The sequence below is a fragment of the Hypomesus nipponensis genome, chromosome 13, assembly GCF_054491055.1.
Source record: "Hypomesus nipponensis isolate SF chromosome 13, ASM5449105v1, whole genome shotgun sequence".
NCBI classification, from domain to species: Eukaryota; Metazoa; Chordata; class Actinopteri; order Osmeriformes; family Osmeridae; genus Hypomesus; species Hypomesus nipponensis.
This window is the reverse complement of record NC_140373.1, coordinates 2,173,160-2,196,503: the sequence shown is the minus strand read 5'-3', so window position 1 is coordinate 2,196,503 and position 23,344 is coordinate 2,173,160. Positions and strand designations below refer to the sequence as shown.

Sequence of the window (23,344 nt, the reverse complement as noted above, 5' to 3'; positions counted from 1 at the left end):
GCAGGGTTGGACTGAAGGATTTAAAAATCTTTGTGTCTAATCCAATATGTAATGATGGTTTTTAATGACACAAATGTGTGTTCTAGAAAGTCGCAGAGGTCCGATAATATCAGCTTTAATGCAGCAGTTGTAAATCAACAAGTACAGAGCTCTGGGGCTGTCTATGTTTCCCTACCCGCAACATTGGGCTGGTTCACGAAGTCCAGCTGGTTATCTGTCCCTGCCCCAGCATATATTATACAGTGCAATTGAAACAGAAGTATAAAAAAAAGGGTTGCTCTTGTTTTCTCGTGCATCAGGGAGTTTATTTTGTTCTTCCCCACGCATCCCACCTGCTCGGGTGCGCTCTCAGCCCGGTTTCAAGGTTTCTTCTGAAATGGAGATATAACAACACAAAATACAGCCTGTTTCCCACACCCTGTGTGAGATACAAGACTGAAAGATGCAGGTAACGTCACTTGCCTAAGAATCATATTAAATATAACAAACATGTTTCTGGACAAAATCATGATGCAACTTGTACATGATACAAAACATAAGTTTCTGTAAATGGAAAAACAAAACATTTATTTAAAGTATTTTCTCCAAAGGCACATCAGATGTTTTTATAGGGTCGTAATATCATACACACTTGCAAACTTCTGTTCTTACTCAAACACACAACAGACATTTTTAGATTGCATATTGTACCAACTTTGTGCTGTTATGTTTAGTGTATGTTCTAGATGCAAAATACACGTGTTTGAGATCAGATTAACATATAGAAAACAACATTCTTTTGAACCATTTTACCACATACAGCCTGTACGTAACCTTAAAAGCCTTACGGTATTCATCTCAACATTGGTTTAGCACATCACAACACCATGAGACAGTATTCAGGTAAAACACGGTCTGGTCTAGCTTGCTGTTTCTCAGATGAGTTATGTAATTTAAAGCACCAGGCTAACTTAGCCTCATGTTATCTATCGTTTACATGTAATCTCTTTGCAACATCGTGAAAATGTTGGAAGATGATTTGCTAGAAGTTTCACTATCAAATATCACTACTCGTGTATGATTAGCTAGCCCTTACATTTGCCTATGAGTTCTGATATACCATAATCAAAATAAGAAACCATATTGCGAAGTTAATAGTGGATTAAACTCTTTGGCAGCATACTACAAAAACATTTCACTAAAATATAACCCAAGAGGCTAACAGTGTTTCCGTTTCTAAAACATGGCATTGTGTAAATAGACATGATATCGGTGAATACATTTTGCGTGTAGATCTTAGCATATACTTTTGGAAACTCCTTTTGAGTAGATAAGCTCATCAGTCTTGCAACGGTCAATGCTAGCAGAATATGACATCAAGGACCAGTACACAGACATATAAAACGACATCTTCCAAGAAAATCTTAATTGTCAAATTTAACAGAGACAGTCTAGAAGTGACCAACAATCATCAACCCTTCTTGATATGAAAAACCTCTCAATCAAAATATATATATATATAAACCTGGTATTTGTCACAATAAGCTCTAAAAACACATTCTTTACACACATTAGAAAACACATTTTCCCAATAAGAAACTAAATAATTGGAAGTTGCATTGGGTAGTCCCTTCTTTAAAAATCAACTTGGCCTGCCTCGATTTATAGACAGGGTGTGGGGTCACTTAGTAAATAGTAAATAGTGTATTCACTCCTTTGACCCAAATTGTGTATGAGGGGATTCTGTCACTACATACTGGAATTAATATCTACGTGTCCCGACAATCTACTGTTCCAAATTCGCTTCGCCCATGCGAAAGGATGTGCCTTAGTCAGCAGAGAGCAAACCGCCTTACTGGTACCAAGGGGTCTTCCTGATCCAGTGGAGGGTGAAGCCAGCATCCGTCCGGATCTTAATGGAAGCAGCCTCAGCCTCCCGCACTGTCTCCTTCACAGACTGCATCAAGTTCTGGGCGTTGTGGACCAACATCTCTGTAGCCTGGAGGGCAGAACAAGGTCAGGGAGTGAGGTGGATACGGTCGTGTTATATACCTCTGTACGGTGTCCTTGAGTGCCAAAAAAGGCGCCTTTAAATACAATTTCTTATTATGTTTGTGACTTGGATGTTGACAGTGACACTCGTTTCCCAGCAGGTACGACTGCCCTGCGGTTCTCACCTGCTCGGACTCCTCCTCGCTGATGTTGGTACGACCCAACATGGTAGCCTTCACTGTGGACAGGATCTTGAGCTGGGTACTTATGGTAGGGATGCGCTCACACACCTGAACCAAGCAAAATAGAATGAAATGCAAATACTCTGCGTTTCATCATCAACTAAGAACTCTCACATCTGTAGGTGCAGATAACAGATAAGTAGGTCTCTCACCTGGAGTAGGTTGGTCCGGATGCGCTTGTCGGTGCACTGCTTAGCCACCTCCTTGGCCAGTCGTGTGACCTCGTCAGACGCCTTGGCAATGTCCTTGGCACACTGGATGAGGGCGCGCTTGTTTCCACTGCCGCCACGCACCAGGCGGGACATCTCCGCCATGAGCAAGGCCATGCGCTTGGCCGCCCCGATGATGTCGTTACCCTACAAGACCACACAAAAAGTTACCTCACATGTAGACAAAAAATGGGCGGAGTGTTGTCTCAATCAGTGGTTCTCAAACTATGGTACTCGTACCACCAGTGGTATGCGGAGGAATCTCAGAAATATTTAAATACCGTAACCATGATATAATTGAAATGCAATTGAAAATAAATGTTGGAACGCGCTACTACCTCACTGTTCCCGGGGTAGTGGCGCATTCAAACATCCACGATCGTTACTGCATGAACTGTGTATAGCTCAATAGGGTAGGCTTACACTACTGTTTTTTTAACGTCACAATGGTGGTACTTGGAGAGTCAAATATTTTCCGAGGTGGTACAGGATGTAAAAGGTTTGAGAACCACTGGTCTGAATGATCCAACGTCGTGTCCCACCTTGCTGGACCATTTGCGAGCCTCTTCGTGGAGCTGCCTGGCAGCCACCATCATGGCCTCGCTCACCACCTCCCCGGCCTTCTGCTCGGGGAACTCCTCGTCCTTCTCCTCTGGAGGAGGGGGTCGTGGAGGGGGGACCTCGCCCTCGGGAAGAGGAGGCTTGGGAGGGGCGGGCTCGTCGTTGACCTGGCGGTGCACGCACAACCTCAGGGTGAGTCACTTTCGGGCTAACATAGTGTTTAGGTCTACGTAGATGTGTGGTCGCTTAAGTGTTTTTATGTATCGTTCATGGTCCTGGAGAAATGTCCATCATGTACTGTACCAGTATATGTTTGAATGACGATAGAAGCTACTACTACTACTACTTATGAACATGGCTTGTGGAGACCAAGCGGGTGACTGGAGACCTGCTATTGGGGAGAGCAGCTGTGGACTCACCTGAAGCTGCTCCAGGTCAGGAGGAGGAGGTGGGAAGTCAGGCTCCTGGGGCTGGAAGGCCTCCCTCACCTTGGCCACGGCACCCAGGATGGTGTAGCCCGAGTCCAGGAAGCCCTTCTGCAGACCTGAACGCCACAGAGAAGCAGTGAGATGCTGCTTGGATCCATATGTCTTACTGCTCTAGAAAACAAACTCGATTTAACAAGTGAACTGAGCTGATTGGTGTGTGTGTGTGAGGAGTAACAGTGGCGTACTTGGATCCTTGATGTTCCCGGCCACGGCCTTGGCGTTCATCACCATGGGAGAGATGGTCCTGCTCAGTTCATCAGAGGCGGCCTTCACAACCTCCCTGAACTTGGGGTCTTCGGAGTTCTCCACTTCCCGTTTGGCCACCAGAAGGATGCGGTTGGCACGCCGGGCGATGCTAGTGGCACCGGCTACCAGCATCTGGGGCTGGTGGTTTGCCATGGCCACGCGGCATTTGTCCAGGTCCTTCTTGATGGCGTCCTCGGAAGCGTCCAGCAGGGACTTGGTGTCAATGGCTTCATCCACCAAACCTAGACCAGGACACAGGCCAGGTTAGTATCAGGTTGTACTGTCAGAGCGTTCAGAATGGCCACATGGTCAGTTGTGGGCAGAGATGGCAAAGGTATACACATCTTTCACTCAGTAGAATAGATTTTCTTCAAAAGTTCCCCCCCAAAATATATATTTTGAAAGGTTGAAAAAATATTTTGGAAAAAAAAGTCTGAAAAAATGATCATGTAATTCTACTTGAGTGAAGTATGTGTGTACTGGCTGAGGGGTACCATTATTCTACCTGTCATCTTCTCAACATTGTCGATCCACTGGTTCTTCATGGTTTCAAAGTGCTCATACGCAGCTTGGTTGCCAGGGTTTCTCAGTAGAATACGAGCAGCGGAGACAACCTAGAAAAAAAAAAAGAGAAATCCCCATCAACAGGAAGCAACTAAGCACAAAGAGTTACAGAAAACCCACAACGAACCACATTTAGGTGTAAAACTGTACCGTACCTGTGGTGTCAAGTCTCTTGTTGACTTGACAGATGCCTGGATCCCCTCCACTGTGCTCCTATTGGCTGTTCCCACGGCAGCAGCCTTCTCTGCAGTGGCTCCAAGCTTGTTAGCGTGGTTCTCAAAGTTGGCAGCCCTCTCATCAAACACCTGAATGGCAGTATGACAATTTAATACAGCCATCGGAAAAACGATCAATTGTTATTGTCATGTAATGTGTCCTGTTGGTGGAATAGGGAAGATAATGAGCTCACCTCATCCCTGTTGGGCGCATCATGGGGGGCCGTGGCAGCTACAGCCAATAGTTTGATGGGCGTCGTCGTGTCGCTAAAGATATCAGAAACCTCCTGGGTCATGGCCTCCTGCATTTTCCCTTTGAGGTCCTGCAAAGACCGTACACATGTTTTTAGTCGATAGTAAATCTGACAAAGGATATATATAATTGTTGGATATGGATGACAAAATATCAAGTTATGGATCCGATGTCTACCGACATCATGACTAGCAGGCAGACTGGAGTGGGAGTCATCCACCAGCAGGGGGAGCTCCAGGGTGAGTATCCGAGTCTTAATGGATCTTAAACGAGTCTCGAGCGTGTGATGGTGACAGTGAACGTGAGCCGTCTTACTTTCAAGGCCTCCTGGAGCTGTTGAGCCACGGCACGCGCCTGCGGGGAGTCGCCCTCGCCCCGGGCGGCCAGGTCTGCCAGCTGGGCCATCAGCTGCTCCACCAGCTCGCACCTCCCATGCATCTCCTGGCGGTATGGGCCGGGCAGGGCGTTAGCCAACCTGCGGCCCTCCGCTACCAGCCCCCGGATGGCTGCCTGACCTGGAGATACACACGTGTACACACACACAATCACACACACAAACACACAGGAACACACACACATAAACACAGACAGACAGACAGACAGACAGACAAAGCTCAGAACATGGTTGAGGGGCAGTTGTGAGTTGGAAGCAGCTAATAATATCAGAGCCTCCCAGACTGATGTTTTCAACTCTGCAGAGACTAGGGACCATAGATCCTCAGAACAGCAGGGCCTTGTGTCAGAGCTTGGGGCTCCGTTACCAACAATATGACTTGTGAGAAGATATCCAGGCTTTTGAGAAGACCAGCCAACCCAGAAGGCAAAGGATGAGGCAGGGTGAGGGTTTGTGGAATGTACAGCAGAAGCAAATAATAGAAAATACCAACAAAAGAAAGCAGACATGCAAACCGATCTGCTGTCTGGGTGTCTGGTGTGGTCAGAGAAGGAGAAGTGATAGAGGGCGGGGACCAAAAAGTGTCCAGACTCACCCACTCCACTGTCGTCTATTGTGGGGTTGTCTATCCAGCGCTGTGCCTGCTCTATCTTTCCCTCCAGGTGGACGGCTGCTTTAGCAGGTCTGCTGTTGGCCACCGCCTTGCTGGTCTTGGACTGCAAGTTCTGCAGGGCCGTGGCGATCTGCTTGGCCAAAGCCCTGGCCTCTGGCGTGTCACCTTTGCCCCTGGAAAAGCGAGGGAGTAGACAAACGTCAGAAATGTGGTATCTGAGGGTCTTAACCGTAACAGAGGAGATCAAGCGAGAAGAAAGCAGAAGTAAAACAAGAAGTGGAAATTGCGTCCTTACCGAGCCACAAGGTAATCTATTATTAGCAACCATGAAAGAAGGTTCTAGTCAACAGGTAACACGTGAATACATAGTGCCGCACTACTCACTGTCTCCTCAGCTCAGAGAGCTTGGCGGTGAGGGCGGCTATCTCTCCGATGGAGCGCAGGATGTCCTCCCTCTCCTTGGGGTCTTCACACATGTCAGCGATCTTCCTGGCCTCAGTCAGAAGGCCCTTGATGTTCTCCTCTCCTTCCGGACCACCGTTGGGATCCGCCAGCCAGTTCTGCAGGGGGACGGGCCAAGAACAACATTCTCAATAACACCGACCACTTGGCCCTCAAGGAGCTCAATCAGATACGATCTCTCCTTCACTAGTTCGAGTATGCTCCTTCACTAGGGTTCGAGTATAGCTCCTTCACTAGGTCTACTCGTGACATATTTCAACCCAGACCAGCAGACGGCCGGGGCTGGGAAGACTGCACACCTGCGCGGCGTCCATTCTTTTGGCAATGGCCTGTTTGGAGTTGGTCATGGCCTCCAGTTTGCGGGCGGCGTTCTCCACCTTTCCCGTGAGTACGTCCAGACCCTGGGACACCTGCTGGGCTTTCTGCATGGCGGCCGGAGACGTCCCCTGACCTCTGGAAAGAGCAGATACCCCGGAAGACCGCACATCAACATCTTCCCCGGAGCACCGCACAACAACATCTTCCCCGGAGCACCGCACAACAACATCTTCCCCGGAGCACCGCACAACAATATCTTCCTCAGAATGCCCTCAGTGTACCAACATGTGTAAAGGGGATCATCCCCTTGAGAATCGGATTAGTGATGCAGCGATGCTAATGTGATCTTGTAAAATAGCCGACAACGCTGCCGTTGTCTGCCGGGAGAGTGATTGTTTTCCTCCTGCCCTCCTCCCATGTAATAATAACAGATACTTTAATCTCCACGTCTCAAGTTCCAGACAAGGCTTGGTGGCCACTCCCAGTTTTCTGAGCAGGGGTTAAAGCAGATTATGGATTAATACCAAACATCTGCTTTTAATCTAGAGTAACCCTGTGTCTGCGGCAAAAGTGAAACACTTATTAAGAGTTTCTTTAGTAATAACTTTACAATACGATTACCACCTTATACTTCCCCACCATCATACAGATGGATGCCACCGTACAAGGGAACATTTCCTGATCAGATTACCAAAGGAAATCATATCCTATGGCACATGTAGCTTCTGAATACTGGAAGCTATCCTTCTCAGGAAACAGTGGACGGTATCGTGAGACGTCTGGGTTGGTCCAGGGATGTGTAGAGAGATGTGTGTGTGTCGTACCTGGCTCTGATCTCAGACACCTGGTCGGTCATCTGACCCAGGGTCTTGGCTGTGCCCAGGATGTCTCTGCGTTCCTTCCCTGCACACAGCTCTCCTACCTTCCCAGCCTCGTCCAGGATCTGGCGGATGGCCTGCTCTCCTGCGTCCCCTAGGAACAGGACACGCACACAGGACACGGAAGGCGTTACACACGAACCAGAGCGGAAGGGTTCTGCATCTGGGTATGTGAGGGACTTGTCTGTCTTTGGTACCTGCTTGGGCGTTGGGGTCCCTGAGCCAGTTCTTGGCCTGAGTTATCTTGGAGTCGATCAGAGCAAGAGCCCTCTTCATGGCCTCAGTGTCCTTCAATGGGGGGGTGAAATAACATGACAAATACATTGATATTAGTATACCAGCAAATGGAAAAAGTATGTTTGTAACTATTGAATGGATACGTTTCTTCATTTTTTTAATACATGCTCTATGAAATAATTTCCCTTTTATTGTAAGTGTTAAAATGAAATCCTTGTAAGGTTAATCATTTGATCTTTTACATCATGGTAAGTAATGAGTAAGCCAGACAGATGCTCTAACAGGTGGTCGGAAGGGTGATGTCATACCAGAATGTCCGTGTTTGGGAATGGGGGGGAGGGGTGACTCATAGTATTGACCTCAGCAGAAACACACACAGGAGTAATGCAAACGTGTCATCATCACTAAAGGCCTCCGATGCGTCCCGTCGGATCATGCTGCCGGGAAAAACTCTCGGTCCAAGTCATTACCATAACCACAGCGACGCTCCAAAAGAAGCGGCGACACACAGTCTGTGCATCTCAAATGTGCAGAGCAGCAAACATTCAGCAGGCGCAACCGACAGCGCATGCTGTTTCAACTTCCTTCCACTGTCAGTTTGGGCATCACTTCTTCACACCACCCAACCCCATGTTGCCTCCATTGTATCTTTACATTTACATTTACATTTAGCAGACGCTCTTATCCAGATCGACTTACAGTAAGTACAGGGACATTCCCCCCGAGGCAAGTAGGGTGAAGTGCCTTGCCCAAGGACACAACGTAATTTGGCACAGCGGGGAATCGATCCAGCAACCTTCTGATTACTAGCCCGACTCCCTCACCGCTCAGCCATCTGACTCCATGTATCTTGCCCCGAGCAGAACGAGAGACAATACGATTCAAGCAGCTTCACTTTGGCGATGACTCACTGGAACAGGGAGTCAGATGGGTGAGCAGTTAGGGAATCGGGCTATTAATCAGAAGGTTGCCGGTTCAATATAACCGGCTGTGCAAAATGACTGTGTACTTGGGCGAGGTACTTCACCTTACTTGCCTCGAGGGGAATGTCCCTGTACTTACTGTAAGTCGCTCTGGATAAGAGCGTCTGCTAAATGTAATGTAAACAAAGCAGGGTTTACATAGGCCGCCCCCGGGGGGGGGGGGGGGAGGGAGTGGATGGTAGAGTTGTAAAGTGATGCTGTTCTTCCGTGGTATAATAAAAGCCACACGCCAGTTCTCTTCTGACAGATACCCTTCTACGTGAGTGTCAAATAAATATCTGTCAGATAAAAACGGTTTTACTCTCTTTTACTGTATCTACAAGACTCTTTTACTGCATCTACAGACTCAAAACACTGTACAATGCAAGACAAAACACGGGGAATCAAAAGTAGCAGACAAACAAACACATTGGCTGAAAGCTAAAATATCTTATAACTAATATATATTTTTATATCTCAATATTTTGAATTAACATGGTAGGCAGACATTGTACAATTTCAAATGAGGACATTTGAGCATTGTACAATGCTGGATGACAATGTTTCTTTAATATAGATGTCCAACCTAGGCCAGCCACCACATCCCCTCTCTCTATTCCCTACATTTCCTGTTTCTCTGTAACCACAGCTATCACAATACAGCAGAAAGGCGATCAAAAAAGATATCTTTACAAAAAGGGATCTGGTCAAATAATAGAGCAAACAACCAACATGTTTGTTTGTCTGATATCTCTGACTCTCTTGAAAGCCACACCCACCGTAAGGAGGAAACGGCAGACGACAGGAAGAAAACAGGTGTGAACTGACAAAGCGTGGTGCTGCTGTGTGCGTCAGCGCTGCCTGGCTGCTGATTCATAGTCTGACTGCTGCTTCCTTTGAATATGTAACACGAAAGCAGCCAGAGAAGGGGGAGGAGTCTAGCGAGGTGGGCAAACAGCAAGGAAGTCAAACCTCTGACCAGTCCGGAGTCAGATGGCTGAGCGGTGAGGGAGTCGGGCTAGTAATCGATCCGGCAATCAGACGGTTGCCGGATCGATTCCCCGCTGTGCCAAAGCAAATGACGCCGTGTCCTTGGGCAAGGCACTTCACCCTACTTGCCTCGGGGGGAATGTCCCTGTACTTACTGTAAGTCGCTCTGGATAAGAGCGCCTGCTAAATGACTAAATGTAATGTATCTGATAAATACAGAGTGGACCCCCGGACATACTGCACACACAGGCTGCTAGGGAATCGTACGGAGGATCGTGTTAGGCGACAGGTCATAAATGATGCAACATTTATGGACACAATCTGTGAGTGGATGGTCCACTGGAGAGATGACCTCCTTGACGCCTGGACGTTTGATTAACAATAGGAGCATCCAGTTCTAGAATCCATGGATTTCACTCAGTTGCCTGCCCTTATCCTATGACTCTGAAGGGCATGCACAGATCAGGGAGATGTTGTTGCTGCGAGGGGAAATAAGAGAAAGCCATAGGGATTCACGTCAAAGGCTCAATCGATATCGGATGACTCAGTGAGGGCGTCATCAATGCATCGGGCATCTAAAGACATCCTTTCTCCTCACTGGGAGTGTGGTTTGGCATCGGAGGAATGCAGACATGTTCATTAATGTTATGTCACGTCAAACTTCAAAACATACCAAAACTGACTTACATGACGTACAAAATAAATAAAACACTGGTTAAACTGTTGCACATATATATGTATTTTTTTTTTTACAAATGCATCCAAAACTTGCACGCTCCCCCAACATGTCATTCCATTAGCATGGCTTTTGGGTACATGGCATCGCTCAAATAAAATACCTGGCACTAAAAGATATACAGGATATCTCACGCTGGCTAAACTATTCAAAAGCACCCAAGGGCAACGCACGGCACAAGACTGTCATACCAGCACACACATCTACCAGACATGCTACTGGACAATCATGGGCCCACAGGTAGGCTTACCTTCTACAGGGGGAGGGGAGGAAAGAACGGTCAAGAAAGAAAAAACAAAACAAGAAAAATATACACAATGTTTATCCAGACATAACCAATTGAGGCCAAACAGAAAGGAGAAGATCAAGGGAAAAGAGGGAGCACAGAACAGGAAGTCATTCTGACAGTGGGGGGTGGATGGGAGAAACAGCACAGCATGCTAGCCAGTGAGTGGAGGTTCGAAGTGTCAAAGTGAGTTGAAGTGATTTCCTCAGCAGGGACATAATAGACATAAGCATACCTGCTTAATTTGGAAAAAAAAGAACCACTTAGTTGTGTTCTGCTCTAAAGCAGTAGAAACAAACAGCTGGCATACAATGTCTTTTTTATCTTCTTTAACGGTCGGCATTTCTGAAGATAGGCTCACCCAGGCACAAATTAAGCACATGACCGGAAAAACGTTTATAAAACAATAAACACACTGTAGCCAGTCCAGGCCGTATCTCTCAGTGCATTCTGGGAGTGCGTAAGCGGTGTATCACAAGACAGAAACATTTGCCCAGACGCTCAGAGCTCTCTAACCCCCCATGTGAGGGGGGGGGAAAAGCCACCAAACCCTTTAACCACGGTCGCTGTTTAAGGGAGTGACTAAGCAAAGCGTCTACCCTCTGTGAACAGAGCAGCTGTCGAGGGTGGACGTGTATGCGGGTGAGGGGCGGGGCCAGAGCGTGTGCCTCGTACCTTATTGGCCCAGGCGTCCTCATCCCAGGAAGTGAGCTGCAGCACCCGGATGATCTCGTTGATTTCGGCGGACATCTTCTCAAAGGTAAAGTTGCGGTTCTTCAGCGACTCCTCTACTCCGTGGCTTTGAGATGTCTTGGTGGTGACGAAGATCTTGATTCCTGCGTGTGTGTGTGTGAGGAAACACAGAGACAGCGGTCTGTTCAGCAGGCACGGTGTGTCTCTGACACGGGCAGCCGTTTTAAACCGAACCCTGGTGCAGCCCGTTGGGGGAAGGGGAAGCGAGCAGGCGTACCTGAGATGAGAACAGGAAGCAGCTCCTTGACGGTGTTCATGGAGTTGACCAGCATGACGCGGTGCTCCTGGTGGGTCAACTCCTGCTGCCGCTCGTCGATCATCTTTGCCATTTTCGTCATCCCTGCACCGCCACGCGGAGAATAACACGTTACGGCACACAACCCCCAGCATGGGAATCCTGACGCTACACACAACAACTAGCCTATCTGAACACTGTCCATCCCGGGCAGAGCCCCATGGAGAGATGGAGATGGTGATGGAGAGAGGAGCCCACGCTGGGGGAGGTGTGGACTGACCTGGGCCCAGGTTCTTAGTGTAGGTGACCAGGTCGTCCATGGACTCCACCACCTCGGCCACAGTCAGGTACTCCAGGATGCCCTTGCACACGCGGATGATTTTGCGGACCTACGGAGAGCGAACAGGGTGTGAATGACGTGTTGCACAACACGTGAATGATGAAATGATTGCGATGACAAACGAGTGGGACAGTAATTAAACTCATGGGAAAGGCCCCTGATGCTGGCATTCCTGCCAGGCTCACTGTCTTGTTTGGCCACAGCTGTGTTTCCCTCCCAGTACCGTGTGTGTGTGTGTGTGTGTGTGTGTGTGTGTGTGTGTGTACCCACCCACCCCCCCCCCCCCTTCCACTGTCCTGTGTTGCTGCTGTGGCACGCTGTCTGACTGCTGACTCGTGCTGACTGCAGCAGACAGGTTCGGGGCCTGATGTCCCTCTGGATGGGAGCCCACACTACTCTAATTGACCCCCCCTCCTCTCCAGGGAGAGGAGGCTGATGGATGGTTCAGCTACCTGGTACCTCAGTGAGAAAGAGAGAGAGAGAGAGAGAGAGACAGAGAGAGAGACAGATAGAGAGACAGAGAGAGACAGAGAGAGAGAGAGAGAGAGAGAGAGAGAGAGAGAGAGAGACCAAGAGGACTGGAGAGTTTTTTGCGTCAGACCCACCTCAGCCTCGTCGAAGGTCAGGAGCAGGTCGGATGTTCCGGATAGGATGCCCCGGGAGCCGTCGATGAGGTAATCGCGGGCGGGGACGGAGTAGGGGTCGGCTTTCAGCATGGACGCAGCCTGGACCAGCTTGGTGCAGGCGTTCTCCACCCTGTGTGTGCAGGAGGTCAGAGGTCAGGGACTGATACAAGGCAGTGGACAGATCAATAGCCATGCTGATGACCTCTGCAAAAGCCAGACGGCCACTATGCTTCAGCCAGAGGTGGGAGTGAACATGACATAACTGCTGAGCAGAAGGTGGAATCTTGGCGCCAACTTCTGTCTCATAATCGGTGCCCTCGATTCTTTTCACTGTGCCAATCATGCAGATGAGAATAACTTTCAAACAGGCCACTAAGGCCGCTGAGATATGTCCTCAGGGGTGCCACGATGAGATACAGTGAATTGACTATTACTGACAGTCAGCAGAATGCAGCCAGGGTCAATATCATAGCGGAGGGCTCAGCCACATAACTCCTGTATTCAGTCCAGGATGCACAGAAACAGGCGACAGGCCAGCGACTGACAGACTTCTCACAGAACCCTGACTTCCTCCTATTGCCTGCGGGGTCAATCGTTGCCCTGGGTAACAGGGGGAACATTATCAGTATTTTCCACATGCTGAAAGGCAAGACGAGAGCAGCTTGCTTTCCGTTCTCGCTGAGGCAGAGTGCGCTAATGTGTGTGCCTTTATTAAGGGTTAGAGTGCCGGGAATGACACAGGGATTGTGTGTACTTTGTGTGTGTGTGTGTGTGTGCTCCGTACATATAAAGAGAGAGCAGCCAAGCATGCATACTGGAAGGACACACACACACCCCACCCTATATTTAGTGAAGGAGACTCATCCCAGCACGTGTGCTGCTGATGGATGATGACAAGGTGACCATGTGACTTCAAGGCGCCACATGCGTTAAGCCCGATGACCTACGCCTGCCAGTCCCTTTCATCTCTGACCTTGCCCCCCCCCCCCCCCCCTGCCCCTCACTCTTTAATAAGACTGAGGTTAGGGGGTGGGAGGGCGCTGGTGACTCACATCCGAAGGTGGAGCTCTCCTGCAGCTATCGGACACAACGTAGGCCATCTGTGACTCATGGAGCCTCAACGCAAAGCAACTAAGGGTAGATGTGGTGAAACACATATAGCCTAGCTACATCAGATACCCAGACACTGGATGTCAGCGTTTATGGTCAAAGTCATACTTTAACAGCATGTCTTCAGCTGGGACCGTGTGCGGAGGTTAAGTGAGAACAGCTGTCCGAGCAGATCTTGTGGAGGTGTGTGTGGGTTTGTCTTGCTCCTTAAGAGGAGCCCCTCCCTGGGCAGAGAGGAAGAGGCCGGAGGCCTGAGCCTCCATCAGCAGTATTTATAAAACGCCAGGGCACCTCGGAGGCACTTAACATGCCATGTCTGACCTTTGCCTGGGTACAAACAGCCATTACTGCAGCACATGGAGAGAGAGAGACACACAGAGAGACACAGAGAGAGAGAGAGAGAGAGAGAGAGAGAGAGAGAGAGAGAGAGAGAGACACACAGAGAGACACAGAGAGAGAGAGAGAGAGAGAGAGAGAGACACAGAGAGAGAGAGAGACACACAGAGAGACACAGAGAGAGAGAGAGAGAGAGAGAGAGAGAGAGAGAGAGAGAGAGAGAGACACACAGAGAGACACAGAGAGAGAGAGAGAGAGAGAGAGAGAGACACAGAGAGACACAGAGAGAGAGAGAGAGAGAGAGAGAGAGAGAGAGAGAGAGAGAGAGAGAGAGAGAGAGAGAGAGAGAGAGAGAGAGAGAGAGACACAGAGAGACACAGAGAGAGAGAAAGAGACCCACATCCAAGTGATTTAATTCTTACAATCCAGCAATATAGAACTGGGATGTTTCTGATGAACGTTTTGGCAGATCAGATGAGGAGGGCTAGTGTTGCTTACTTGATGAACGCTGGTGCCATGTCCCTTTTCATAACTTGGTCCTCTGTGGTCTGGACAGTCTCCTTCCCCACCTACAGCAGAGCAGAGGGGCGTTTCATTAGTCAAAAGGAACACACCCTGTCCGGTAAAAAGCATCTCAGGTTAATACTGCTAGAATCAAAGACCATTCACGAATACTATTTTGACAGAAGACAGGACGGGGTTAGGGTTGTTTTAACCATGTCATGTGACCCACTAGCCCAGCAGCAGTACTTGTTAACCGGGCCATTGATGAGCCATTGTCTCAACACAGCTCTCTGGTGGGGAGCCAGGAAAGCAGAGTAATGTGTAAAGCAGCTGAACGCCTCCCCTGTCAAGCAGCCAGAGCGTGACTCACCTCCCCCACGATGACCTAAGCTCTGCTGGGACACATCGCTCACCCACACACCACACACACACCAAGTTCAACAAACGTCCCACAATCAATTGCAAGGAAAAGGCCACAGAGGGGGGGTCTGTGGGGACAGTTAACCCACCGTCACAGAGGGGGGGGGGGTCTGTGGGGACAGTTAACCCACTGTCACAGAGGGGGGGTCTGTGGGGACAGTTAACCCACTGTCACAGAGGGGGGGGGGGGTCTGTGGGGACAGTTAACCCACTGTCACAGGGGGGGGGTCTGTGGGGACAGTTAACCCACTGTCACAGAGGGGGGGTCTGTGGGGACAGTTAACCCACTGTCACAGAGGGGGGGGGGGGTCTGTGGGGACAGTTAACCCACTGTCACAGGGGGGGGGGTCTGTGGGGACAGTTAACCCACTGTCACAGAGGGGGGGTCTGTGGGGACAGTTAACCCACTGTCACAGAGGGGGGGTCTGTGGGGACAGTTAACCCACTGTCACAGAGGGGGGGGGGGGTCTGTGGGGACAGTTAACCCACCGTCACAGAGGGGGGGGGGGTCTGTGGGGACAGTTAACCCACTGTCACAGAGGGGGGGTCTGTGGGGACAGTTAACCCACTGTCACAGAGGGGGGGGGGTCTGTGGGGACAGTTAACCCACTGTCACAGGGGGGGGGGGTCTGTGGGGACAGTTAACCCACTGTCACAGAGGGGGGGTCTGTGGGGACAGTTAACCCACTGTCACAGAGGGGGGGTCTGTGGGGACAGTTAACCCACTGTCACAGAGGGGGGGGGGTCTGTGGGGACAGTTAACCCACTGTCACAGAGGGGGGGGGTCTGTGGGGACAGTTAACCCACTGTCACAGAGGGGGGGGGGTCTGTGGGGACAGTTAACCCACCGTCACAGAGGGGGGAGGGGTCTGTGGGGACAGTTAACCCACCTCCATCCCCAGGAGCCCCTTGCTCCATCATCTTATTCACTTCCTGAACATGATCCAGTTCAGCAAGTGTTAACACGTCCTTAGCGTACCCAGTTATACAAGCTGCCCGACTTCACTTGTTACACTATTCTCACGGAACAACCTAGCATCTATGCAGGTTAGGCTGTGTGTGTATTTTGGCCAGCATTTAATTCAACCCTTTTTCATACTGTCACAATGCAGACAAGTTACATGTTCATTCTAGTTGGTACAGAATGCACACTTAGTGTTGAGCTGAACGAGGGGTCACAACTTCTATATGTGTTCAAATGGAGGCAGTTATTCCTCAGGGCTGACTTGAGTCTGTGTGGGCCAAGAGAACTTCTCCTCCCTCTCCTAGGAGTCAGGGGGGGGGCGGACTGGTCATAAATTAGACACAAAAGGTTGTGCCAAGCTAAAACTGGAGCTTGGCTGAGGCAGACCACATCTCTAGGTCCAGGAGACAGCCTACATACGCCACCCTGGCATTCCACCCCGGAGTGGCAGTGAACAAAAGCCAAAAACGACCGACTGAAACGTTCCAGGGGCGTTCAACTAAAGGGCAAGGGGGTGGGAGAGGACAGGGGAGAGGAGCCAGAGAGAGCCTGGAGATAAAGAGTCACAGCTAGAACAGAGGTGTGGGGGAAGGGGGGGAGGGGAAGCATAGAGAGGTCGTTCATTTGAATTCCAAAAAAGAATTTGGCCACAGATACCCTCCTAAAAAATGCTAGACTACATGGTTACACTGTCAGACTTTCTTCCCCCCCCTGGCGTTAATCTTACATGATCACCACTGATTAATAAGACACTGATGTCTGGTCTCCAGTTACCATGTATGAACTGGAGATGAGGAACAACCGCACTCAGTCAGAAGATCAGTCAGATTAAGAACTTGTGTCTGGGACGAGGAATCCGGACCAGAGGAGACAAGTCTGGATCTAATATGTTGAACCACCGTGGTGGAGGTTGTTGTAAGCCTAGAATCAATTGTTGGCATGTTAACCCACAGACAACATTAGTTTGGATTTTTAATCTATTAGCTATCAATCTGACTTTGGAGGAAATGTCCTAACAACGCTATCCTGTTCAGGCAGGACTGTGTTTAAAGAGTAGGGTGCAGACTTGAGGGGGGAACAGGTTACAAAACGTTGTCTGGAACTCAGTGGTCACCAGAGTCTCTTTGAAAGGGGGACACATTCAGCAGAGCTTCGTCTGCACATGTTTCACAAACAGTCGCGTTTGTCTCCCAGAGAACAGTTTTCAGGCACAGAGGAATCCGGCACAAAGTGAAGATTAGCCTCTAAATGGTAAAACATACGGTTCATCCTGTGTTCCGTGTCAGCTCCTCCCCATAGAAGGTCCTTCCTGTAGTCTAGTCTAATGTTCAACAACAGACTCAGCCTGGATCCAAACAACCAACGGTATAAATAGGACGGTGACAGCGCATTTATAACTGTTGTTGTCAAGCCATGCACTTCTTTATTCCCTCTCTCCCTCCCTCCCTCCCTCCCTCCCCCTCCCCCTCCCCCCTCCCCCCCCCCTCCCCCCTCCCCCCCCCCTCCCCCCTCCCCCCCTCTCCCTCCCTCCCTCCCTCCCTCCCTCTCTCCCTCTCTCCCTCTCTCTCTCACACACACACACACACACACACACACACTGTTCAGCACATTCCCCCACAGCACACTCTGTTCAAACTAAGGTCTTCATCATCATCATCGTCATCGTCATAAAGCATGTCCTTTCACATTCATGACTATTATCTCCACATCCCAGACTCCACAGACACCTTCCCACAACACTATCTCCTCACGCCAGGGTGGGCGAGCGAGGATGGCCTATCTACAAGACTGTCTCTCACTTGTGCGTATATTGTGAGTATTATGATAAAAAAAATTCTCTCAGCTTCTGTTTACAAAACGGATGAAAGCGAACAGGAAGTCAGACTAATCAAGGAACAAACTAATGTAGGGTACTTCCTGCGTGAGGCAAATGGTCACAGCAAACTCTAAATGATAACTTGTAACTATATAAGGGGATGTATGTGACAGGGATATATAAAATGAGATACTATAGTTTGCCCATAAGAACGTCAAGGAGTGTATTGACGAGTAAGGTCTAATCTGGGATATGTATGGTCTCTCTCTCTCTCTCTCTCTCTCTCTCTCTCTCTCTCTCTCTCTCTCTCTCTCTCTCTCTCTCTCTCTCTCTCTCTCTCTCTCTCTCTCTCTCTCTCTCTCTCTCTCTCTCTCTCTCTCTCTCTCTCTCTCTCTCTCTCTCTCTCTCTCTCTCTCTCTCTCTCTCTCTCTCTCTCTCTCTCTCTCTCTCTCTCTCTCTCTCTCTCTCTCTCTCTCTCTCTCTCTCTCTCTCTCTCTCTCTCTCTCTCTCTCTCTCTCTCTCTCTCTCTCTCTCTCTCTCTCCTACCACTCCTGTATGTGCTTTGACACCTTCTCAGTGAACTGCACTGTGTAGCCTCTATTCATGATAGTTTCAGGGCGTGGCAGGTCGGTACATCCAGCTGCAGTCCTATACCAGGCGGCGATAAACCAACCTTCCCTCAGCCACAGCCCAAACGGCCTCCTCTACAACCAAAAAAGGTGGATATCAATATTTCTGATGTCATCCATGACGCCCCCCCCTCCCTCCTGGGTCACTGTTTAGTATTACTGTGGCAGTACCCTGTCACATACCACACTGATGTACAGCCGGCCAGATCACATACCAGCCTGCTCCGCTGTGGAAAAGTTTACACTTCTCTCTCTTGTATTATTATTTATATTTTTGGGGGGCTGCCAGGAGCGGCAGTGAAACACTGTGTTGTGAAGTCGCTAGATGGAGTGTAAAGTCGCTAGATAGAGTGGCCGGGCTGGGCAAACAGACAGGGCTTTGTCGACATCAAGCCATCGCTCTGCAGAGACAGGAAAGGCCCACATTCAATGGCTGTGAGAGGGCACAGACACAGCCTGCCTTTCACACATGGCCCTGGCTCCTTCTTTTAGTGGTCTCTTACGGGAACAGGCCCTAGTGTCCTGATCAATGGGCCGCCGCTGAAGCCTTTTCCCCGGCCAGTGTTGTCTTGGAAGTGGCATCAAGTGGCGTGTGAGCAATCATAGAGAGCGCTGACAGTAGGAAGAGACCAGTGGAGATCAGCAGATATGGCAGAGTGTATCTTCCTGCCGCAACTGTCAAACGTGTTTTATTCATATAGTTAAGGAAGTGTAACACTGTGTGCCTCTGGTGATGAGACACACAAATCAAACGGCTTCCTTGGATGGACCGGAGGGGGGCGGGGGACTCATATCGCAGCAGGGGCACATGCCTCTGATGCACAGCAGTGTCTCCAAAAGACTTCTCCCTCCTTAGAAGGATGAAGAACAAGGATCTTTTTCACAGACAGTGTGGGAGAAATCCGCCGTGCAGTTTGCTCAAAAAAAATAAAATAAAGGCTCATGTTCTTCTTCCTCATGACCCCACGATAATTCGAGGCCAGAAGCTTAAGCGAGGCACAGAAGCAGTACTCTGACCTGCGTGCTGTCTGATACGTCTGGCTCTGGCTTCGGCTCGAGGGCTACGGCTATCTATCGCTCATGATCATGGCCGGCCAGGGGGTGGGAGGAAGTGAGGCCTTGTCATCGCTGCCCGGACCTCCCTCCCCCCTGCAGCAGAGTGCTAACAGCTGCTCTGTGTCCTCCAGGCTACGCCAGGCCTTCACAACTTGGCTCCCAGCGTTTCCTCATCCATCTGAAACACACACACACACACTCCCCTAACAATGCTACGTTTCATCCGATCGATGACAGAATCAAGAGGCTCAATACTGCAGATCAAATGAATCCATTAACGACTCCACGCGATAAAAATTGTTTCGTGAGCCCCAAGTCTTGGGCTCGCTTGTGAAGCAGACACCATGCATCATTACCATATCACAATGCAACCTTGGAATGTTCCGTTCTAATGGCAAGCTGCATGACATAATTTCCCTGGATAAATGACAGGAAACTGTATAAACAGGTAATAGGAAGCCTTTTCTTTTGTAAGAGTTTAAACCACTTCACTTTAAAAGTGCTTAAGGACACATTTGTTTCCCTTTATTGCAGATTCGAAAAGTAAATCTTCGCTTTTGGTTTAAGGTCCTCTTGGTTGTCTAACCACAGTAACCTTTTCTTTGTAATAGCCTGCCATTAATTAGACTATGTACCAACCAACCATAGAGCTCTCTCCATGTCAATAAAAAGAAGTGGCGGCTGTATGTGGTCAGATAGTCTTCTGGATCAGCCGGGAACATCTTGGACCATTACAAGCACTGCCCTTTTGATCATCATGCATCCGAAATAATAAGATTAACCCTCAATTTAAATGTTTCACAAGACACTTGATTTACCATTGAATAATTAAGGTCATTCAACCAGACCTTTACCGAACACCAGAACATTAGAAATGCTTTGATGAGATGTGCTGAATAACGAGGAAGATTAGTTACGCAATACTATGGTCAACAATACTAGAACAGTTAAACTTTGTAGTCAGCTGGTTCAGGAAATTGTAGGAAGTTTTCATTACATTGACAAGCAGCCTGTGGTCTACAAGTCTGTGCAACCTGTGGTTTTCTTGGGAGAACAGACGAGGTGAATAGCTTAGCCTGGCTTAGCCTCTGCTCAACATGTCTTGAGGGTCAGATGGCTGAGCGGTTAGGGAATCGGGCTATTAATCAGAAGGTTGCCAGTTTGATTCCCGGCCGTGCAATAATGACGTTGCTTCCTTGGGCAAGGCACTTCACCCTACTTGCCCCCGGGGAATGTCCCTGTACTTACTGTAAGTTGCTCTGGATAAGAGCGTCTGCTAAATGACAATGTAAAATGTCTGCAGGGGAGCAATTATGCTTATTTAGCAGCTAAAGACATGAGTTATGATGCAGAAGACCCTGCTTGCTAACCCTGCTTGCTAACCCTTCAAGACCACAAATCTAGGAGTAGGTTTATGACTTGAATCTAACATGAGCCATGTCTCAACCCCAGTAGACACACAATTCTTCATTGCAGAGTTGGTTGGCTAATGTTTCTGGTGCAACAGGAAATTATTCCAGTTTGTCATGTAAATGTAATAATTCTTCTGAGACCTCATCTGAGATTCACTACCAAACAAAATAAACTTAAGTCTGATTTTGATCTGATTTGACCAGATTTCCTTCTGGTCTGAAAGCTAAAATATTTATGAATATTGTTATCATCCAATGATCAACAACAACTGCCGCAATGCAGCACAGCTGCAAACTACTAGGTAGCCCTATCCTTCCTAAAACAAGAAAACAGATTCTCATCCTTTTGGAAAAACTCAAATCTTCCCCACAGGAAGGAAGTCTGGTGGGTGTGGGGATATGAACAATCCAAACAGCAGAGTAACTTGTCTCTTTTAGGCACAAAAGTGGGTTCTAGAGTGGGAAAAGAAAACCCCCCGAAATAATTCATGTCAATAGCCCTAGATTTATGGCCAGGTTTGGTAACCAACTGGGTTAAACTAGGCATTTATTTGCAAGGGGGGAGATAGCAGTTCAATTTGTCCATATTTATCTCCAACAACTGTCAGGGATTATTTTCTCCAGCAAACTGATCAACCACTTAAAGCCACACAAAGGACCTGTCCTAAAAACAGATATTCTAAATCTAAATTTCACAGTTTCAGTTCTCTTTTTTGGAAACCACAATCCGTGAGAAATGTCATAAGGAAACGCTCTGTAATTTCCTGTATGGCAGGATAGAGAACACAAATACTATTTACTAATTCAATCTGATGCTATATTTGGCCATCATTAGACAAACAGCCAAAAGACTTGCTCGTTGTAGTCATCTGATGTGGAAGGTTTGCTCAAATATCCCACAACAGCATCGTAGGAAAGTAGTTATATTTTTGTCACGTACATTACATGATGGACATGCTCACAAATGTTTACAGCGAGTTCAGAGAAAATGACATGAATCAAAGGCCTTCAAACAGTAGGCCTATCAAATTAATTAAGGTAGTGTGATGGTTTGACAAGTTATCAGGTAAGTTTTAAAATGCATCGCATTCATAATTCCGTTGTTTAACTTGTGGATACATTGAATCTATAAGCATAGAGACGAAAGTGTCTTCTTCCACACAAGAGAAAGCAATCAATTGGCTCTGCTACAGCGACTCCGGGGGGAGGGAATATTTCAAGGGGAAAAGGGCGTCACTGCTCTCTTTTCCCAAATGAAAGAAATGTTGACACATTGCAGTCTTTTAACTACGAAGTCTGTTTTCCAACTACACAAGCTAGTAAAATAAAGTTTGCCGTTGGAACAGTCAAAGCAAAATTCAACAGAGTAGTAAATTGTTTGGGACAGATAGCGACAGGTAGGCTATCCGGCAACGCTAGAGCACTCTTTTTAGACTTAGCTGTAAAACACTTTGGCCTACCCGAACAAGATTGCTGACAGCCGCCTGCACAGCAGCCACGGGAGCCGTGAGATCTGGAATTGCTTTTCCGTCAACTTCACCTTCTTCGTGCATTATCACCAGATGGGATATCTGCTGAGCCACTGGCTCTAGGATACTTTCTATCGTCTTTGTGTGAAAGACCGGCATCGTGAAATGTGAGTCCGCAATCCAGGAATACAAGAAATGCCGTCTAATTATAAAGTTCTCCCGCTTTTTGGTTCTTCTACAAAGTCTACGATAATTCCAATGGTTGTCCCAGGACAGTTTTACTCTCCGGGAAGACTACAACTACTCCCCTTGAAACCATCAACGTGAGAACATCCAACCGCAGCTTGCAATCAGTGAGCAACCTAAACCTCAATGAAAATGATGTCCGCCTTCTGACCAATTGGAGAAATGGCGTGCATGCCATCGCTACAGCGATTGGCACAAGTGAATGCTACTCTGCTCCATTATGCTCCGCCTTTCCACATAGTCGGGTTTGCTAGAGACTCGAGTGCTCCCTAAATTACGTAATACATTCTCATGCCCTAAAAAGGGAAATATGGGCTCTTCAGTAGTGAGTGAATTCCAACTCGCAAGAAGACGGAGTAGGCATATGTAAATACATCGGGGTTACGCATTGTTTGACGAGTTGAGAAACTTAGGCGGATAAAGTCGTGATATTTATGTAGGCTATTGTAACCACTGTATGTATTTAGCTTATTCCTTCGGGTCTGATCTTGAACGCGCAAAACGAACCCTTTTTCATTATTGTCCACATTTTCTCGAGGGAACTTAAAACTTGCTTTAAGTCATTGAACAATAAAATAACCCAAACAATCAAGCAGCAATGTGCCAACCTTTCTATATTGCAGCTACACCGCTGTGGAGTTATTAACGTTAGACTTTGTGTCATGACAACCTCCGTAAAAATAAGTTTTTGCCTTCACTCACTTAATTGGACCACCAGGAGAGAGACTAGTTGAAATGCTTGGTGTAACTAGTCAACGTTCAGCACTTTTACAATACACATATTTTAAATTCCACCTCACACC

At 48.2% G+C, this 23,344-nt stretch overlaps 1 protein-coding gene across 1 annotated transcript; it reads right to left on the bottom strand.

The window, feature by feature from the left end:
* Positions 1-99: 99 nt before the first annotated feature.
* On the bottom strand, positions 100-22,674 carry vclb (vinculin b). The gene is made up of 21 exons (XM_084670033.1): positions 22,287-22,674; positions 14,524-14,594; positions 12,559-12,709; positions 11,894-12,002; positions 11,596-11,718; positions 11,301-11,461; positions 7,612-7,702; positions 7,361-7,508; positions 6,518-6,671; positions 6,141-6,316; positions 5,739-5,929; positions 5,065-5,264; positions 4,691-4,819; positions 4,437-4,586; positions 4,223-4,331; positions 3,657-3,959; positions 3,403-3,527; positions 2,965-3,150; positions 2,366-2,569; positions 2,157-2,261; positions 100-1,978 (listed from the first exon to the last, which is right to left on the bottom strand). The coding sequence occupies exons 1-21, from the start codon at positions 22,452-22,454 to the stop codon at positions 1,832-1,834; spliced, it is 3,201 nt and encodes a 1,066-aa protein (XP_084526159.1). The 5' UTR covers positions 22,455-22,674; the 3' UTR covers positions 100-1,831.
* Between the last annotated feature and the right edge of the window lie 670 nt (positions 22,675-23,344).